The following is a 16,615-nucleotide window of genomic DNA, read 5'->3' on the forward strand; positions in this document are numbered from 1 at the left end:
AAGTGAACAGTGACCATGAACAATTTACACGTTAGAGGTTTTATTGTTGTTATGAATACGTTTATTAACATAATGGAACCCAAAATATCACTAATTTAACTGCACAGCACCACATACGTACCTCATCTAGTGTTTAATGTGCGTTGAAGACAGGACTTGGTTGATGGATGCTATCTATGTAACGCGAACTAGTTGCTAAGTAACGTTACGCTAGCTAACAATGGCTAACTGTATGGTTTTTCACACACAAATAGCATCCATCATGGAGGTGCTAGCGAACGCAGCTGTGGTAGAGATCTGTAAACTCGTAGATGACGACTATGCAGTGTTTCGTTTGGAAATGACTCAAAGCCAGAAAGAAAACAGGTCATTGCATAGGAAACTACAGCTACTGGAACTGAAGGTGGCACGGGAGCGCGCCGTTGCTAGGCCCAGTAGTGTCAAGATCCTTGACCGACACAGAATAATGGCAAGAGGTACATTTTGCAGAAGGGCGAAGCTGAGTAGCCTGTCACGGTTCATATAGCTCAGTGACTGTCGTTGTTAATATATAGCTCATTGACTGTCGCAGTTCATAAATAGCTCATTGACTGTCGCTGTTCATATATAGCTCATTGACTGTTGCAGTTCATAAATAGCTCAGTGACTGTCGCCCCATTCCGCTCTGTGTTCAGATGTATTATCCAGAATTGGGTCTTGGTCAGTTGTTGGATGGTGTGAAATAATTCCCCTGATTAGTAAGCTCTTGTGCAAAGACATAATATCATATTCTAAACAGATTCTTGATTTACTGCGTTTTCTATTTACTCAATGAAAACAATGTTATGCATGGAATATAATACACCGATCAATAAATATTATATCAATGAGGGATACCTTACATCCTTGCCAATTCTAGACGACAGTGTCAATAGTGTACAATATACTGTTGACCATTGACGGTACATAAACCTCTTCTTTTCCCCCAATCATTCTCTCAGGTGAAAGATATCTCACTGGAGGCCACAAGAGCTGTGTGAAGCCAGCGGGACACAATACATGCAGAGATGACCAACCAATCACTGTTGATGAGGGGAGTGGAACCTCAATCCAGAACGTTATCGTGATAGAGGTTAGTGTAATAGTGTTACATTAAATTACAGTGCATCATATGTGATCAGTTTATTCCAGAAAGGCTCCACTCATCTATTCACTTGCTTACATGTACATCCTCATTTATCTGCCATAGGGGAGCTTGTGAGACTTCCTTATGACATGACGTTATCCAACTTAACTCATGTACCGTTTTTAACCTCCAATCTTCTGGTGTCAGTCTACAGAGGCTGCAGGTCCTGGGGTCAAGCAGGAGAGGTCTGAAGGAAAGCAGGACCCATGGCACAGTAGAGACATCCAGAATGGAGTGGCTGGAGCGCCCCCTGTAGCCACAGAAAACCCCACCACTACGCAGTCCAGGACCCGACACAGCATCAAGGAGGTCAGTGGAATGCCGAGCGACATCCTCAAGTCAAAGACAGAAACCGAGACTTTAACTGTAACACAAATACAATTACACAGAGGATCTGACCACAGATCAGACCCAGAGAGACTGGGCCTGGGGAGACTGGGCTGTCCTCCTGACTCAGAGTATTTACCTGTATTTCACCAGAGCCAGAGGACTGTTCATTCCCATGGTGATGGTGACTCGTTAGACACTGGAGGTGATGGTCCGTCTTGTTCTTACGCTACAGAGATGGACCCTAACAACATGCCCTTGGATTTAGAGAGACAGACTAATCTGTCTAGAGGGGACTGGAACCGGTACAGTAGTAGTGTATACTCTGAAGGGTGCCTAGATGAGAAAGGGGAGGTTATAGTGGTAGATGAAGTGACTGTGAAAGTGGAGGGCGACGTTCCTCCCACATGGAATGCAGATAGTCACCTTGGAGATGGACTCACACAGGAAAGAGATTTCTTAGATTACAGGGAAAGCTTAGAGACAAGTGCAAATGTCGCTACCCACTCCCCTTTACATACGTTCAGGGATTGCAACCCAGTGTCCAGATCGATAGGGCCTACTGATCCACACCGCCTCGTCCTTTTCGATAAGGCATTGAACTCAAATTACAGAGCTAGAGACCAGGCTCGGGGTGGGGGAGCAACATTAGGCAAAAGTAAAGAGAAACGTTTCCTCTGCATGTTCTGTAACAAAGGCTTCAGCTGCCCCCAGAAGGTGGAGATCCACCAGAGGGTCCACACAGGGGTGAAACCCTTCAGCTGTACCCAGTGCCCCATGGCCTTCGCTCAAGCTGGTGACCTGAAGAGGCACCAGAGGGTCCACACGGGGGAGAAACCCTTCAGCTGTACCCAGTGTCACATGGCCTTTGCTCAGGCTGGTCACCTGAAGAGACACCAGAGGGTCCACACAGGGGAGAAATAATACAGCTGACCCCGTTGTCAGAAGAGATTCTTACGCCAGCTGAAGATGCACCTGAAGGTCCACATGGGAGAAAGGCCATTCGCCTGTACTCACTGCGGGGAGAGGTTCTCCGAGAGGAGCTACCTCAGGATACACCAGCAGAAAAAACATTCCACTCTATAACATAGAAAGCAACCATTCCACTCAATAGCTTCTGACGGTTGTATCAAACCCTGCATTAAAGACAAAGATGAACTGTCATTGTTGTCGTCACGAAAAATATCCACAGACACATTTGGTATTACGAGAGTTACAGATTTCAGTGTAGAATATTTTGCATCCAGACATTGTGTGATATATAAGGCATATATATGGCTGGGAGATTCAAATTCATGTTTTAACGCAATGTTTCAAATGCATGTATCGCAAAAATTTAGTTTTTATTTTTAGATATTTTTTGCGTTCTACAGTGCCTTCAGAAAGTATTCATACCCATTAACTTATTCCATATTTTGTTACAACCTGAATTAAAATAATAAATCTCAACCATCTACACAACACCCCATAATGAAAAAGTGAAAACATGTTTTTAGACATTTTTGCAAATACAGATATCAACAACATTACTTGTTAAGCACATTTTTACTCCTGAACTTATTTAGGCTTGACATAACAAAGAGGTTGAATACTTATTGACTCAAGACATTTCAGCTTTTTTATTTTTTTTATACATTTCTAAAAACAATTTCACTTTGACATTATGGGTTATTGTGTGTAGGCCAGTCTTAACGTTCAGGCTGTAACACAACAAAATGTGGGAAAAGTCAAGCGGCGTGAATACTTTCTGAAGGTACTGTCTTTTTGGTCTCGCGTCCTTCGCTCCTTCTGGCTGTGTGCACTGTGCACCTTCCCACTCCTACACAGACACCAAGCCCCTCCGATGCCACTCACAACAACGATGATAGATAACTTAACGTTTCTGACTATACCCATTTTTTTTCTCTCAAAATTGTAGACAGAGCAGATCCTACTAAAACGAGAGTATCAATGAACATGATTGTGGAAAATTCAGTTCTGTCGTGTGCTCGGCATTGTGTTACCATGTACTGCTAGCAGTATTTTAGCCACAGTGTGTTTTATAAATGTGCAATGAGCATTAAAAAAGGAATTGGCAATTTGTTCTCATTCTGAGAAATAAGCATCTTCTTATGCAGGTAACCCACTTGATTGCAACATCTAATCAAAGTGAACAGGCTGTTGTTCAAACAGTTGGAGATGGACAGGAGGGTGCCATCACAACAGTTCAACCTTGGTAGCAAGCAAATAGATCCAAGTTAACCAATAAACTTGGATTTGAAGTTGGCTAGACTTTAAATCTAAATATTAGCTGGCTACTCACTAGCACGTGGGCTTGTGCTTGAGAGATTGTTTATGAGACCTGTGTTCATTTTCTATAATGCCTGCTACAAGAGGCTAGTCATTATTAGTGAATGTGGATAGTTCTGGTAAAAGGTTATCAAAAATGGCATTTTCATGGACTTGAAAGCTAGATCAGTGATTATTGCAACAACAAAAAAAGCAGTTTAAACTATTTTGATAAAATAATTACATTATTAGTGGGTCTTATGGTTGTGGAAGGCATGTAATTTAGCCTACAGTAGGTATAATTTTACAAGCCCTGATTTATTTATGACTGTTTGAAATTAATTGTATTAAACTTTAATTGTGCAACAAAGATTATTTAAAGAGAACTTTAGAAAATTGAGATCAATGAACCAAAGGTTTGAAAGATTCGAGCTGATTTTTAAGCCATATTGCCCAGCCCTAGGCATATATAAGCCTAAAAAGTATGTTATGTATTGTGTTTGTACTGTGTGTTCACAAATGCCTATTTCATTACTTCCATTCAACTACTTAATTTCTTTCCCAAGACACTTTTAATTAGGAAATTAATGGAGTTTATCATGCAGATTTCTAGTTGAGACGTGTGTATGTGTGGTTTTCATATGGTGTATTTAAAACTTGTGTGTTTTAATAAACACAAAATGGGACTTTTCATGCAGACTTTCATTGAGATTCTCTTTAGTATAAATCACATCTGATCTCACCCTATTCTGCATACACTGACAGCGCTTTATAACCATTATACACTTACTAAATATACCTACACACTAACAAACACCTCCTATACACGTCAAAATAGTTTAGGCAGGTTTTTCTGTTGGCTACTTTTGACTTATAGCTGACTTGTTTTTACCCACAACATATTTATGTCCACCATGATGGTTTTAACAATAATTAAGTAATTCTGTAACTACAGTATAGGACTCAAACGTAGTGGGGATGGGTGAACACTCCATGTTGAAAGTGTGTTTTATCTGTGTGTGCATAACTGAGGGAGTGTATGTCTGTGTAGTAATCTGTATCACCTGTCTCTTCCAGGAGGAGGAGGGTCCAGAGGTGCTGCTGGTGAAGGAGGAGGGGTGTGAGGAGAGCGGGGAACCCTGAGGGGACCATGGTCATGGAGGACAACCAGACTACACCTCCTCCTGAACCCACAGAGGAACCAGCTGAGCAGCACAGGACCACACACAGTCTCAATGAGGTGAGCCCTCTGTAAACTTCTGTCTGCATGTTTATGTCATGGCTCGTATCCACAAAGCCCCTCAGAGCAGGATAGCTAGGATCAGTTTAGCCTTTTAGATTATAATGAATGTAGACAGAGTGGCACCAGAACATCCAATTGTAATATATTTTGTAGTTGGTTCAAGTTTCATTAAAACAAAAAGTGGATTTACCTAGTTCGAGGGAGACCAAAGGAACCTCAAGAGTTACTCAAACCCATTCACAGGGTTGGTTATCTCATGTTTTTATACTTTAACAACAAAGTTAGTTAAGTTGGAAGTTTGTGTAGTTGAGCTTTGTAAACAAAAATGAGTAATGAAGTGATCCATGAGACTTTAATGAGGACCAGCCAATTTGATACAGGATGCAGAGGTGTATATTAAAACTGTCACCTGTGATAAAACGAATGGAGCTATAGTAGACAGCATCTGAAGGTTTAAAACTAGTGGCTGCTGCAATCTTGTAAATGGTGGCACCAAAGTCAAGAACTGTCAAGAAAGTTGACTGTGCAATCTGCTTTCTGCTATTTAGGGAAAGGAAAGATCTATTTCTAAAAAATAATCCCACTTTCAATCTTATCTTTTTAACTAGCTCATCTATTACTTTCTTTAAACGTTCAATCTCTGTCAATCAAAATGCCCAGATATTTATAAGCGGGAACCCAATGAAAATGTAGTCCATCTGAAAAATTGTGAGAATTAGAGAACATGTATTTAGTCTTGCCCACAATGAATTACACATTTTAAATCAACCAGGTCTCTCTGTAGGCATCAAGGTCAGATTGCAGCTCTAACAGCCTGGTCAACAGTTGTGGCAATGGCACACCCCTGAGTGCTTGCAGAGTGACGTCATCAGTGCGCAATGCATGCGGAACGAGAGCGCGCTAATTTTTCTTTTTAAAATTTTGTGCTTAAATTTTCCTTTGGACTTTTTTTTACTAGCATACCTCTTTAATTTGGATCCTGCGATGTGCTGGGGGCCGCTACTATCTGTCCCGGGACACTGCCAAACCCTCAAGTCTGAAGAGCTGCTGCTTGGCGACGCAGCTAACCTAGCTGCTAGCTATCAAGCTAGCCAGGTTTCTTTGACAGGAACACAGCCTGCAACGCAGTTAGCCCGTGGCTGGGACCTCGGATAGTCCTGGACTTGTGGCTGTTTAAATCTCTGCTGTTTCCATCGGCCATGCGAGCTGTGCTGGCTGGAATTGCGTGGAGTAAGTTACCAGCGTTAGCCTACGTTGCTACTATTATGTCGCCCAAAGTCAAAGAAGGTTGTAAACAGTGTAAATCAACAAAAATGTCTACAAGCAATTGTTACAGCAACAGAAAAATGGCTTCAAGAGATTTGTCCTAATACTGGTGGACACTAACAAAAGAATGAGCGATCTGACCAGGGAGAGGTGAATGTCATGGAAGAGATTCTCAGCAAGATGATAACAAACTGTAAATCCACTCGAGATGACATCAAAAGTGTTTGTGAATCACTATTACAGATGACTGGGAAACCGACTATCTAGAGGGACAATCCAGGAGGAATAACATTGTTGTGGCTGGCATACAGTGTACACAAAGTGAGCAAATTATCACTGAAAATCTGCAGATGGATCAAAAGAAGATTGATGTGGAGCCACGCCCACAGTTCTGGAAAACCTGTAACCAGCCTAGGTGACAGACCCAGGCTGATAGTGGTCAAGTTCCTAAGGTTCAAGGACATGATGGCTGTTCTGGAGAGAGCCAGGAACTTGAGAGGAACCAACATCTTCCTCAATGAGGACTGTGCGCCAGAGGCAGAATTAACTTATCCCAGCTATGAAAGCTGCAAGATAGCATGGGGACATTGCTTACATCTGCTACGAGAAGCTCATTGTGTACCCTCTGTCACAAACACTTGGGAGGAGTGAGAGCCAAGCTTCCGGGTCAGTAGCTTCAGCCCCACATCACACACACACACACCAACTGTCACTCACAAGTGCCTTATTGACTGACTCTTAGTTAAACAATGTTATTATTTTTCTCTCCATATTATGTCCATCTCAGCTAAGCTACCCAGGAAAGGGCTAAGGATAGCCCATATTAATTACAGTGCCTCCAGACAGTATTAATACCTATTGACCTATTCCACATTTTGTTGTTACACCCTGAATTCAAAATGGATTAAATGTTTTTTTTTCTCACCCATGTACACACACTATCCCATAATGACAAAAAAGAAAACATGTTTTTAGAAATGTTTTGCAAATGTATTGAAGATGAAATACGGAAATAACTAATTTACAGAACTATTCACACCCCTGAGTCAATACTTTGTAGAAGCACTTTTGGCAGAGATTATAGCTGTGCGTCTTTCTGGATAAGAGTATTTATTTAGTGCTTTGTTTCAAACAGGATGCATGTTTTGGAATATTTTTTATTCTGTACATGTTTCTTTCTTTTCACTGTCAATTAGGTTAGTGTTGTGGAGTAACGACAATGTTGTTGTTTTAAAGTCATTGGCCTCGTGGTTACATACCTGAGTCGTTTCCTTCTTTTCCGGCAACTGAGTTAGGAAGAACATATGTATCTTGTAGTGACTGGGTGTATTGATACACCATCTAAAGTGTAATTAATAACTTCCCCGTGCTCAAAGGGATATTCAATGTTTGCTTTAAAAAAAAATATATACCCATCTAACAACAGGTTCTTTGTGAGGCATTGGAATATCTCCCTGGTCTTTGTGGTTGAATCTGTTTGAAATTCACTGCTTGACTGAGGGACCTTACAGATAATTGTATGTGTGGGGTACAGAGACGACACAGTCATGAAAAAAATCATGTGAAACACTATTATTGCACACAGTGTCTTGCATAAGCAGTTCCAATAATGTCCACTTCACTTTCATGGGCATATCACATCAGCCAGCCTCCTCCCCTACCAGCCCTCACTCACCTGCTTCTCTCTGTCCGCTCTTCCTGTGCGTCTGTTCCTCTGTATGTACAGTGTATTCCTTCCTCCCATTCCTCCAGCTAAATCACAGGTAGGCCTTTGCAAATATGAGCAAATCAGCCATTCTATGCAGTAGTCTATTATACACTGTGAGGTTAAGTTCAATGTGTTGTATTGAATTATGAATTTCAGTGACATGTTTTGAGATATTTTTGAAAAAGGATGTGAACCGGTATGCACAATGGAAAAATTATGCATTTAAAATAAATTATGCATTGCGTTTCATGTAATTTATCTAGGTTTAATAACAATTTCATTTTTTGTTAAGTTTTGTAAAAAAATATATATATATCTACATTTACAGTATGTCAACCAATCATCTTAGCCTGACTTTTTTTTGCCACCTTTCTGCAGAAAAAAAACTTGAGTACCTGGCAGAAATCCCAAATTCTTCTCCATTGTTCATTCTCATGGGTCATTTGTAACAAAACCTTTCGATATTGCCAATCATTTCAATGACTAATCAGCAGGGTAGCCTAGTGGTTAGAGCATTGGACAAGTAACCGAAAGGTTGCAAGTTCAAATCCCCGAGCTGACAAGGTACAAAATCTGTCGTTCTGCTCCTGAACAGGCAGTTAACCCACTGTTCCTAGGCCGTCATTGAAAATAAGAATTTGTTCTTAACTGACTTGCCTAGTAAAATAAAGGTAAAATAAAAAATAAAAGGGCATACAAACTACAATCTGTCTCCTTAATTAGCCTCGTGTGCATGTGGGCCCAGATGGTGCACATGCGCACTAGACCCGAGCTCGTTATCCCTGGCTAAACTGTTCTTATACCTCAGTGGGCTAGATTAGCTGGCTAGCTGAACTATGCCAAACTTCATAAATACTACACCCTCAACTTCAAAACTCCTTTGCTAGTGATACAATCATGTGACTAAGAAATTAGCTGGGGTTAAAACATAAATTATGTATTGTTTTGAGTACTGTGGTGGTTTATTTCTGTATTATCAAATTAGGAGACAAACTTATCCCACAAGTCAGTTATACTTAAACTACATCTTTAATATTAAGAGCTTTGCAATAGCAATAACTTTCAACGATTCACCATTTTCTAATGATCCGTTGAGTGACAAAACAGCATGATGGTAAAGGATATCATTGCTACTTAACGTGGATGCAAGTTCAGTTTTGAGATCAACCGGCATCATCATCATCAGCTGGACGTTTCTGACTGGTCTTGGAACTGTGACAACGGGCAGCCTCCCCCCGCTCGGCTCGATGGGATATGTAGTGATTTTGCCAACACAGACAGATATTAACAGTCCTGCACTCAACATTTTTTCAACTGACTATTGCATTTCTTGATTAAATCTGACTATATTGGTATAATGAGTAATCCAGGAATGTTACAAGTTAATTGACACACAAAAACTTGCAGAAATAGCAACTCTACAGATCGCTATGACTACAATGAATGGCTAAATTACTTTCGGACATTCTTATGGTCAAGTCATAATGACAGAGTTGTTGTGAAGATGGGGAGGGGAATGTCTGTTGTGTTTTTGACACAAATCAACTGTACTGTAAAATCAACTGTTACGGTTCTGATTACTGTCTGGTAATATGGTCAAGTGCAGCAAAGAAAGACGTAGCAAACCTGCAGCTGGCTCAAAACAGAGCAGCACACCTCGCCCTTAACTGCACGTACAGAACAAACGTCAACAACATGCATGCTAGTCTTTCATGGTTGAGGGTTTTATTTTTGAAATGTTATACAAGTCAGTTAAGAACAAATTCTTATTTACAATGACGGCCAAACCCTCCCAACCCGGATGACAATGGACCAATTGTGCGCCGTTCCTATGGGAATCCCGATCACGGCCGGTTGTGATACAGCCCGGGATCGGACCAGGGTCTGTAGTGATGCCTCTAGCACTGAGATGCAATGCCTTAGACCGCTGCGCCACTCGGGAGCCCTAAAGGGTTGACGAGAGAGAATATTACTGTGATGAAAATTCCAGATTGCATAATCAAATAACATTCAGCTCACACACCCATACATACCCCACAAGGCATGCCACCACAGGTCTCTTCAGTCCAAGTTCAAAACAAATTCACGGCAATCCGCAGTATTATACTGAGCCATGATCGCATGGTACTCCCACCTACAATTACTCAAGCATCTCATTGACCGGCGTGGACCGTGGCGACACACATACAGACACACACCATTTTTTTGTTGTATTGTTTGTATATCGAATTTTACATTTGTGTGACTGTCCTTGTCTATCACTGTATAAGTGTTTTGTTACTTGTCTTCCTTTGTTTTTTTGTGGACCCCAGGAAGAGTAGCTGCTGCTTCTGCAAAAACTGATGGGGATCCAAATACATAAGTTTCGTCTGCATACATGCCTTTCAATGCTACACCCAACCCAAATAGTGCCAACTAAAGCCAACCTTTACTATTGCAGTCAGTAGACATGGAGGATGGGAAGCCTGATCTGCTGCTGGTCAAACAGGAGATGATAGAAGACGGACCAGAGAGCATTGATCTGCTGAGTGGACTAAAGATGGGGGAGCAAGGTAAGAGAGAAATACATATAGACTACATACAGTAATAATCTTCAATGGGAATAGTGATGCACCTGGCTGTTGTTTTGTCCATAGAACTCCATATGTGGGTTTCCTTATTTTTGTAACTCTATTTTGTAACCTCTTCCTGCAGGTGGTTGGCTGGAGGCTAACAAAGGAGACTGGGTGGCCATCTTGGATTCCCAGACCAGTGCAGCCAATGTCCCAGGTGACATCAGTGGATGGGACAGCGTCCTCAACTCTGGGCTGGGGAACAACACTGTTAACCACAACCGGAAACGGACAGTCAAACACAAAATAAAATCCGGATTTAGTCTCCATGACAACAGATTGGCTACGACCAGGACGAAGCATAGATTTGGTCTGCGGGGATGAGGAGGTGTCAGTATGCAGCTGGAGAGAACACTCTGCTAGCGATGCTCCGTCCTGCTATAGTTGTGATTCAGAGATACTGATTGCGACCTCAGGTTAACCCCCTAACAGGTGATGCCTTCAGCCTGCCTTCTCTAGGATCTATCAATTGGATCATGGACCCTGCAACAACACAGACACTCCCTGGCCTTCATCCTCCTCACACTCCTCTAATAAACCAGATCTCAGACAATGCCAGTGCCTCAACGGTAAATGGCTACACAAGCCCATTAACAATTGACCGTAGTGGAGACGGCATCAGTAAAGGTGGCGGCGCCAAAGGGAAGCGCTTCCCGTGTTCATTCTGTGGGAAAGCCTTCAGTTTCCCCCAACAGGTGGCAATCCACCAGAGGTTGCAAATGGGGGAGAAACCGTTCGGCTACCACCTGTGCCGGGCTAGTTTCTCCCACTTGTCCAACCTAAAGAGGCACCAGAGGGTCCACACAGGGGAGAAACCCTACAGCTGCTACAGCTGCCCCAGTGTGAGAATAAGTTCTCCCACCAGCACCAGATGCATCTGAAGTTCGACAAGGGAGAGAAGCCGTTTGCCTGTATGCACTGAAGGAAGAGGTTCTCAGAGAGGAGCTACCTCAGGATACACCAACAGGAAATGCACACGGCCCATGAATAGAGTATAGTGACATGTATTAGTACTTGTTAGTAGTGACATGTATTAGTACTAGTTAGTTTGTAGTTAATTCTGTTGGTTTTGGATGTAGTAGGGACCTGGATGAGGTGAACTGAGGAAATAATGAGTATGATGAAGCAGAATAGATGATATGGTGATGGTGTCTGTAAAAATGCTTCACTGATGAAGTGTCAACTTTGTCCTGTTTGATACTGGTGTTTTATAGTGAGACGATGATAGTGCCTTAATTCATGTTTACTTGACATGAAGTAGTGAAAATGTATGTAGTGTGCAATTCCATTGTAACAGAGTGACGCTGGGTGTAACTGATTCCATGTGTTATTTCATAGTTTTGATGTCTTTACTATTACTCTACGATGTAGAAAATAGTCAAACTAAAGAAAAACCCTGGAATGAGTAGGTGTGTCCAAACTTTTGACTGGTACTGTATGTTGTTAGTGGCCGGTGACATAGGGTTCAGCCAGTAGTTGGACAGTCGAGGAGGGAGGGCTGGGGGCTAGGGAGAAGAGGGGACTGGGGGCAATGTGTTGGTTTCCCTGTGAGGCCTGCGTTTTATTTTACATCCATGAGCTTATCAGTAGAAAAGATAATGACATTTTACAAAAACAATGGCAACACTAGCTATTCTCTCATGGAACGTGAAAGTCCTTAATAGTTTGATCAAACGTTCCAACTATCCTAGCAAAAAAAAAACATATTGAAATTGCAATGCTCCAAGAAATACACCTGTACCAAAAAGACACGCGTATTAATAGAGACCCATTTGGCTGCTTTTTCATCAGCCCCAAACAAAACTAAGGGTGTAATCATATTGTTTCAAACTCAAAATCACCATCCTTGCTAAAGGAGAAGACCAAGAAGGCAGAATCACTTTCCTTAAATGTATCCATAACGGTAAGAAAATTGTATTTATTAATGTGTATGCTCCAAATTCATATGATCCTAAGTTTTTTTTAAATTCTCTGAACAGCAAATTTTTAGAATCAACTTAATTCCAACTGGTTATAGGGACAGACATGAATGAAATACTTGGACATGCAGGGAAAATCTAATAAGACCGACTACAATCCACAGGCAACCAAGGTTTTCCAACATATACTCTCTGATTACCACCTCATTGATGCCTGCTGAGCTCATAACCATAAGGCAAAATAGTACACTTTCTATTCAAACAGGCAGAAAACATTCTCCTGAATTGATTTTGTACTGTTATCTACTCTTATTTTCTTTAACTTCTTATGGCTGGCGGTGCTATTTTCACATTCGGAGGAAAAAGCGTGCCCAGCGTAAACTGCCTGCTACTCGGGCCCAGAAGGTAAGATATGAATATTATTAGTAGATTTGGATAGAAAACACTCTGAAGTTTCTAAAGCTGTTTGAATGATGTCTGTGAGTATAACAGAACTCATATGGCAGGCAAAAACCTGAGAAAAAATCCAACCAGGAAGTGGGAAATCTGAGGTTTGTAGGTTTAAGTCTTTGCCTATCCAAGATAGTGTACATTTGGTCCGATTGCACTTCCTAAGGCTTCCACTAGATGTCAACAGTCTTTAGAACCTTGTTTCAGGCTTCTACTGTGAAGGGGGAGAGAATAAGAGTTGTTTGACTAAGGAGTCTGGCAGAATGCCATGAGCTAAGTCAGGCAATTTCTAAAGGCAGGAATTGTCCGGTTGAAACATTATTGAAGATTTATGATAAAAACATCCTAAAGATTGATTCTATACACCGTTTGACATGTTTCCACGAACTGTAATGGAACTGTTGACTTTTCGTCTGGACCTAGTGCTCGCTTGGACAAAAAGGAGACATTTGGACCAAAACAAACATTTATTGTGGAACTGGGATTCCTGTGAGTGCATTCCGATGAAGATCATCAAAGGTAAGTGAATATTTATAATGCTATTTCTGACTTCCGTTGACTACACAACATGGCGGGTATCTGTATGGCTTGTTTTGGTCTCTGAGCACTTTACTCAGATTATTCCACGGTGTGCTTTCGCTGTAAAGCTTTTTTGAAATCTGACACAGCGGTTGCATTAAGGAGTAGTATATCTTTAATTCCATGCATAACTTATTTTCATCAACATTTATGATGAGTATTTCAGATAAATTGATATGGCTCTCTGCAAAATCACTGGATGTTTTGGAGGCAAAACATTACTGAACATAACGCGCCAATGTAAACTGAGATATTTGGATATAAATATGAACTTTATCAAACAAAACATACATGTATTGTGTAACATGAAGTTTTATGAGTGCCATCTGATGAATATCAAAGGTTAGTGATTAATTTTCTCTTTCTGCTTTTTGTGACTCCTCTCTTTGGCTGGAAAATGGCTGTGTTTTTCTGTGACTAGGCGCTGACATAACAAAGTCAGATGTCCGGGGTAGGCCGTCATTGTAAATAAGAATTTGTTCTTATCCGACTTGCCTGGTTAAGTAAAGGCAAAATAAAAAAATCTCTCCACGAACTCAAAAGGGCATTGGATAACATGAAGAAAGCCAAATCACCTGGTTGGGACGGTATTCCTCCTGAGGTCTATTCATTTTGTAACCAATTAGGTCCACTGTTACTTGAAATGATTAACACAGCCGTTCACAATGGGTCATTTGGAAGGGATGTAAATGCAACGCTAATTGAGCTTTTATTGGGAAAAAAAGGGTAAGGACGTCACCAAATGTTCTTACCATCGCCACCATCTTTGATACACACAGACAAACAATTTTTTGAAAATTCTGTCATACATTCTCAACTTTCTTACCCAAATTGATACATCCGGACCAAAGCAGGTTTAAAAAAAACTATTATACTCATAACCGCCGTCATCCATCACATATTTTAAATGCTTTATCAGAAAGCAAAGCTCCTTGGGCAGTTCTATTTTTCGACACAGAAAAAGCTTTTGATAGAATAGAATGGTCATATCTTGGGTCGGTTTTGGAACATATGGGACTTGGGTCCAATTTCATTAATATGATTAAAATACTATATGCCAATCCCTCAGCCATAGTAATAACAGGCAATACCTGCTCTGTTCCGTTCAGAAAAGCTAGAAGTAGCATACAAGGTGATCCCATCTCACCTCTGCTATTTTCTTCTATGGAGCTTCTGGCTCAGGCAATTTTACAATCAAATGAAATTACACCAATATCACTAAATTCTATGTATCACATAATTGCATATGCCAATGATATCTTACTTAATCTAGACAATGTATCTCAATCCCTCCCAAATGATTTGAAGATCATAGACAAATTCAGCTCCATCTAAAGGTATACAGTGCATTCGGAAAATATTCAGACCCCTTCCCTTTTCCTCATTTTGTTACAGCCTTATTCTAAAATTGATTCAATTATTTTTTTAACTCAATCTACACACAATTCCACATAATGACAAGGCAAAAACAGGTTTTTAGAAATGTTTTTAAAATTGTATTCTTCAAAACATAGTATTCAGACCCTTTGTAATTAGACTCAAAATTGAGTTCAGGTGCATCCTGTTTCCATTGATCATCCTTACTAATTTTCTACAACTTGATTGGAGTCCACCTGTGGTAAATTCAATTGATTGGACATGATTTGGAAAGGCACACACCTGTCTATATAAAAGGTCCCAGTGTGACAGTGTGGATGCCAGAGCAAAAACCAAGCCATGAGGTTATAGGAATTGTCCATAGAGCTCCGGGACAAGATTGTGTCAAGGCACAGATCTGGGGAAGGTCCCCAATGACGGCCTACCCCGGCCACCTAAATGACTCTCAGACACAAGATTCTCTGGTCTGATGAAACTCTTTGGCCTGAATGCCAAGTGTCACGTCTGGAGGAAACCTGGCACCACCCCTACAGTGAAGCATTGTGGTGGCAGCATCATGCTGTGGGGTTGTTTTTCAGGATTAAGTGAAAGATGAACGGAGCAAAGTACAGAGATATCCTTGATGAAAACCTGCTCCAGCGCACTCAAGACCCCAGACTGGGGCGAAGGTAAACCTTCCAAGAGGTCAACGGCCCTAAGCACACAGCCCAAAAAATGCATGAGTGGCTTCGGGACAAGTCTCTGAATGTCCTTGAGGGCCCCGGACTTGAACCCGATCAAACATCTCTGGAGAGACCTGAAAATAGCTGTGCAGCGACGCTCCCCATCAAACCTGACAGAAATTGAGAGGATCTGCAGAGAAAAATGGGAGAAACTCCCCAAAAATGGTGGGCCAAGCTTTATGCATACCTAAGAAGACTTGAGGCTGTAATCACAGCCAAAGGTCCATCAATAAAGTACTGAGTAAAGGGTATGAATACTTACGTAAAGGTGAAAATGTATAAAAATGTAGGCTGTAACATAACAAAATGCGGAAAAAGTGAATACTTTCCGAATGCACTGTAAGCATACTTTTATTTCACCTTTATTTAACCAGGTAGGCCAGTTGAGAACAAGCTCCCATTTCCATCTGCAACCTGGCCAAGATAAAGCAAAGCAGTGCGACAAAAACCACAACACAGAGTAACACATGGGATAAACAAACGTACAGTCAATAACACAATATAAAAATCTGTAATCGATGTGTGCAAATGAAGTAAGGAGGTATGGCAATAAATAGGCCAATAGTGCTTAATTTGAGTCTGGAAGGAGTTTATATAGTCTAGCCAGACACCTAGGTATTTATAGTTGTCCACATATTCTAGGTCAGAACCTTCCAGAGTAGTGATGCTAGCTGGGCGGGCGGGTGCGGGCAGCGATCGGTTGAAGAGCATGCATTTAATTTTACTAGCCTTTAAGAGCAGTTGGAGGCCACGGAAGGAGTGTTGTATGACGTTGAAGCTTGTTTGGAGGTTTGTTAATAACACAGTGTCCAAAGAAGTGCCAGATGTATACAGAATGGTGTTGTCTGCGTAGAGGTGGATCAAAGAATGACCCACAGCAAGAGCGACATCATTGATATATACAGAGAAAAGAGTCGGCCCAAGAATTTAACCCTGTGGCACCCCCATAGAGACTGACAGAGGTCTGGACAACAGGCCC

General features: G+C 41.3%; 2 protein-coding genes and 1 long non-coding RNA gene across 3 annotated transcripts in view; 2 read left to right on the top strand and 1 right to left on the bottom strand.

Moving 5' to 3' along the window:
- LOC118395485 (uncharacterized) lies at positions 1 to 10,525 on the top strand. The gene is made up of 5 exons (XM_035789303.2): positions 1 to 476; positions 981 to 1,111; positions 1,313 to 1,474; positions 4,838 to 5,000; positions 10,418 to 10,525. Exons 1-4 carry the CDS (start codon positions 221 to 223, stop codon positions 4,901 to 4,903), a joined length of 615 nt encoding a protein of 204 aa, XP_035645196.2. The 5' UTR covers positions 1 to 220; the 3' UTR covers positions 4,904 to 5,000; positions 10,418 to 10,525.
- Positions 1,488 to 3,171, top strand: LOC127908087 (zinc finger protein 583-like). The gene has a single exon (XM_052465201.1). The coding sequence runs from the start codon at positions 1,730 to 1,732 to the stop codon at positions 2,414 to 2,416; it is 687 nt and encodes a 228-aa protein (XP_052321161.1). The 5' UTR covers positions 1,488 to 1,729; the 3' UTR covers positions 2,417 to 3,171.
- Positions 8,214 to 16,615, bottom strand: part of LOC127908091 (uncharacterized) — a 10,218-nt gene continuing 1,816 nt past the window's right edge. The window contains exons 2-4 of the long non-coding RNA XR_008066172.1: positions 10,592 to 10,797; positions 10,404 to 10,510; positions 8,214 to 9,922 (exon numbers count right to left, since the gene is read on the bottom strand). This is a non-coding gene — a long non-coding RNA (uncharacterized LOC127908091). The remainder of the gene's footprint in view (positions 9,923 to 10,403; positions 10,511 to 10,591; positions 10,798 to 16,615) is intronic.

The sequence above is a fragment of the Oncorhynchus keta genome, chromosome 16 (assembly GCF_023373465.1).
Source record: "Oncorhynchus keta strain PuntledgeMale-10-30-2019 chromosome 16, Oket_V2, whole genome shotgun sequence".
NCBI classification, from domain to species: Eukaryota; Metazoa; Chordata; class Actinopteri; order Salmoniformes; family Salmonidae; genus Oncorhynchus; species Oncorhynchus keta.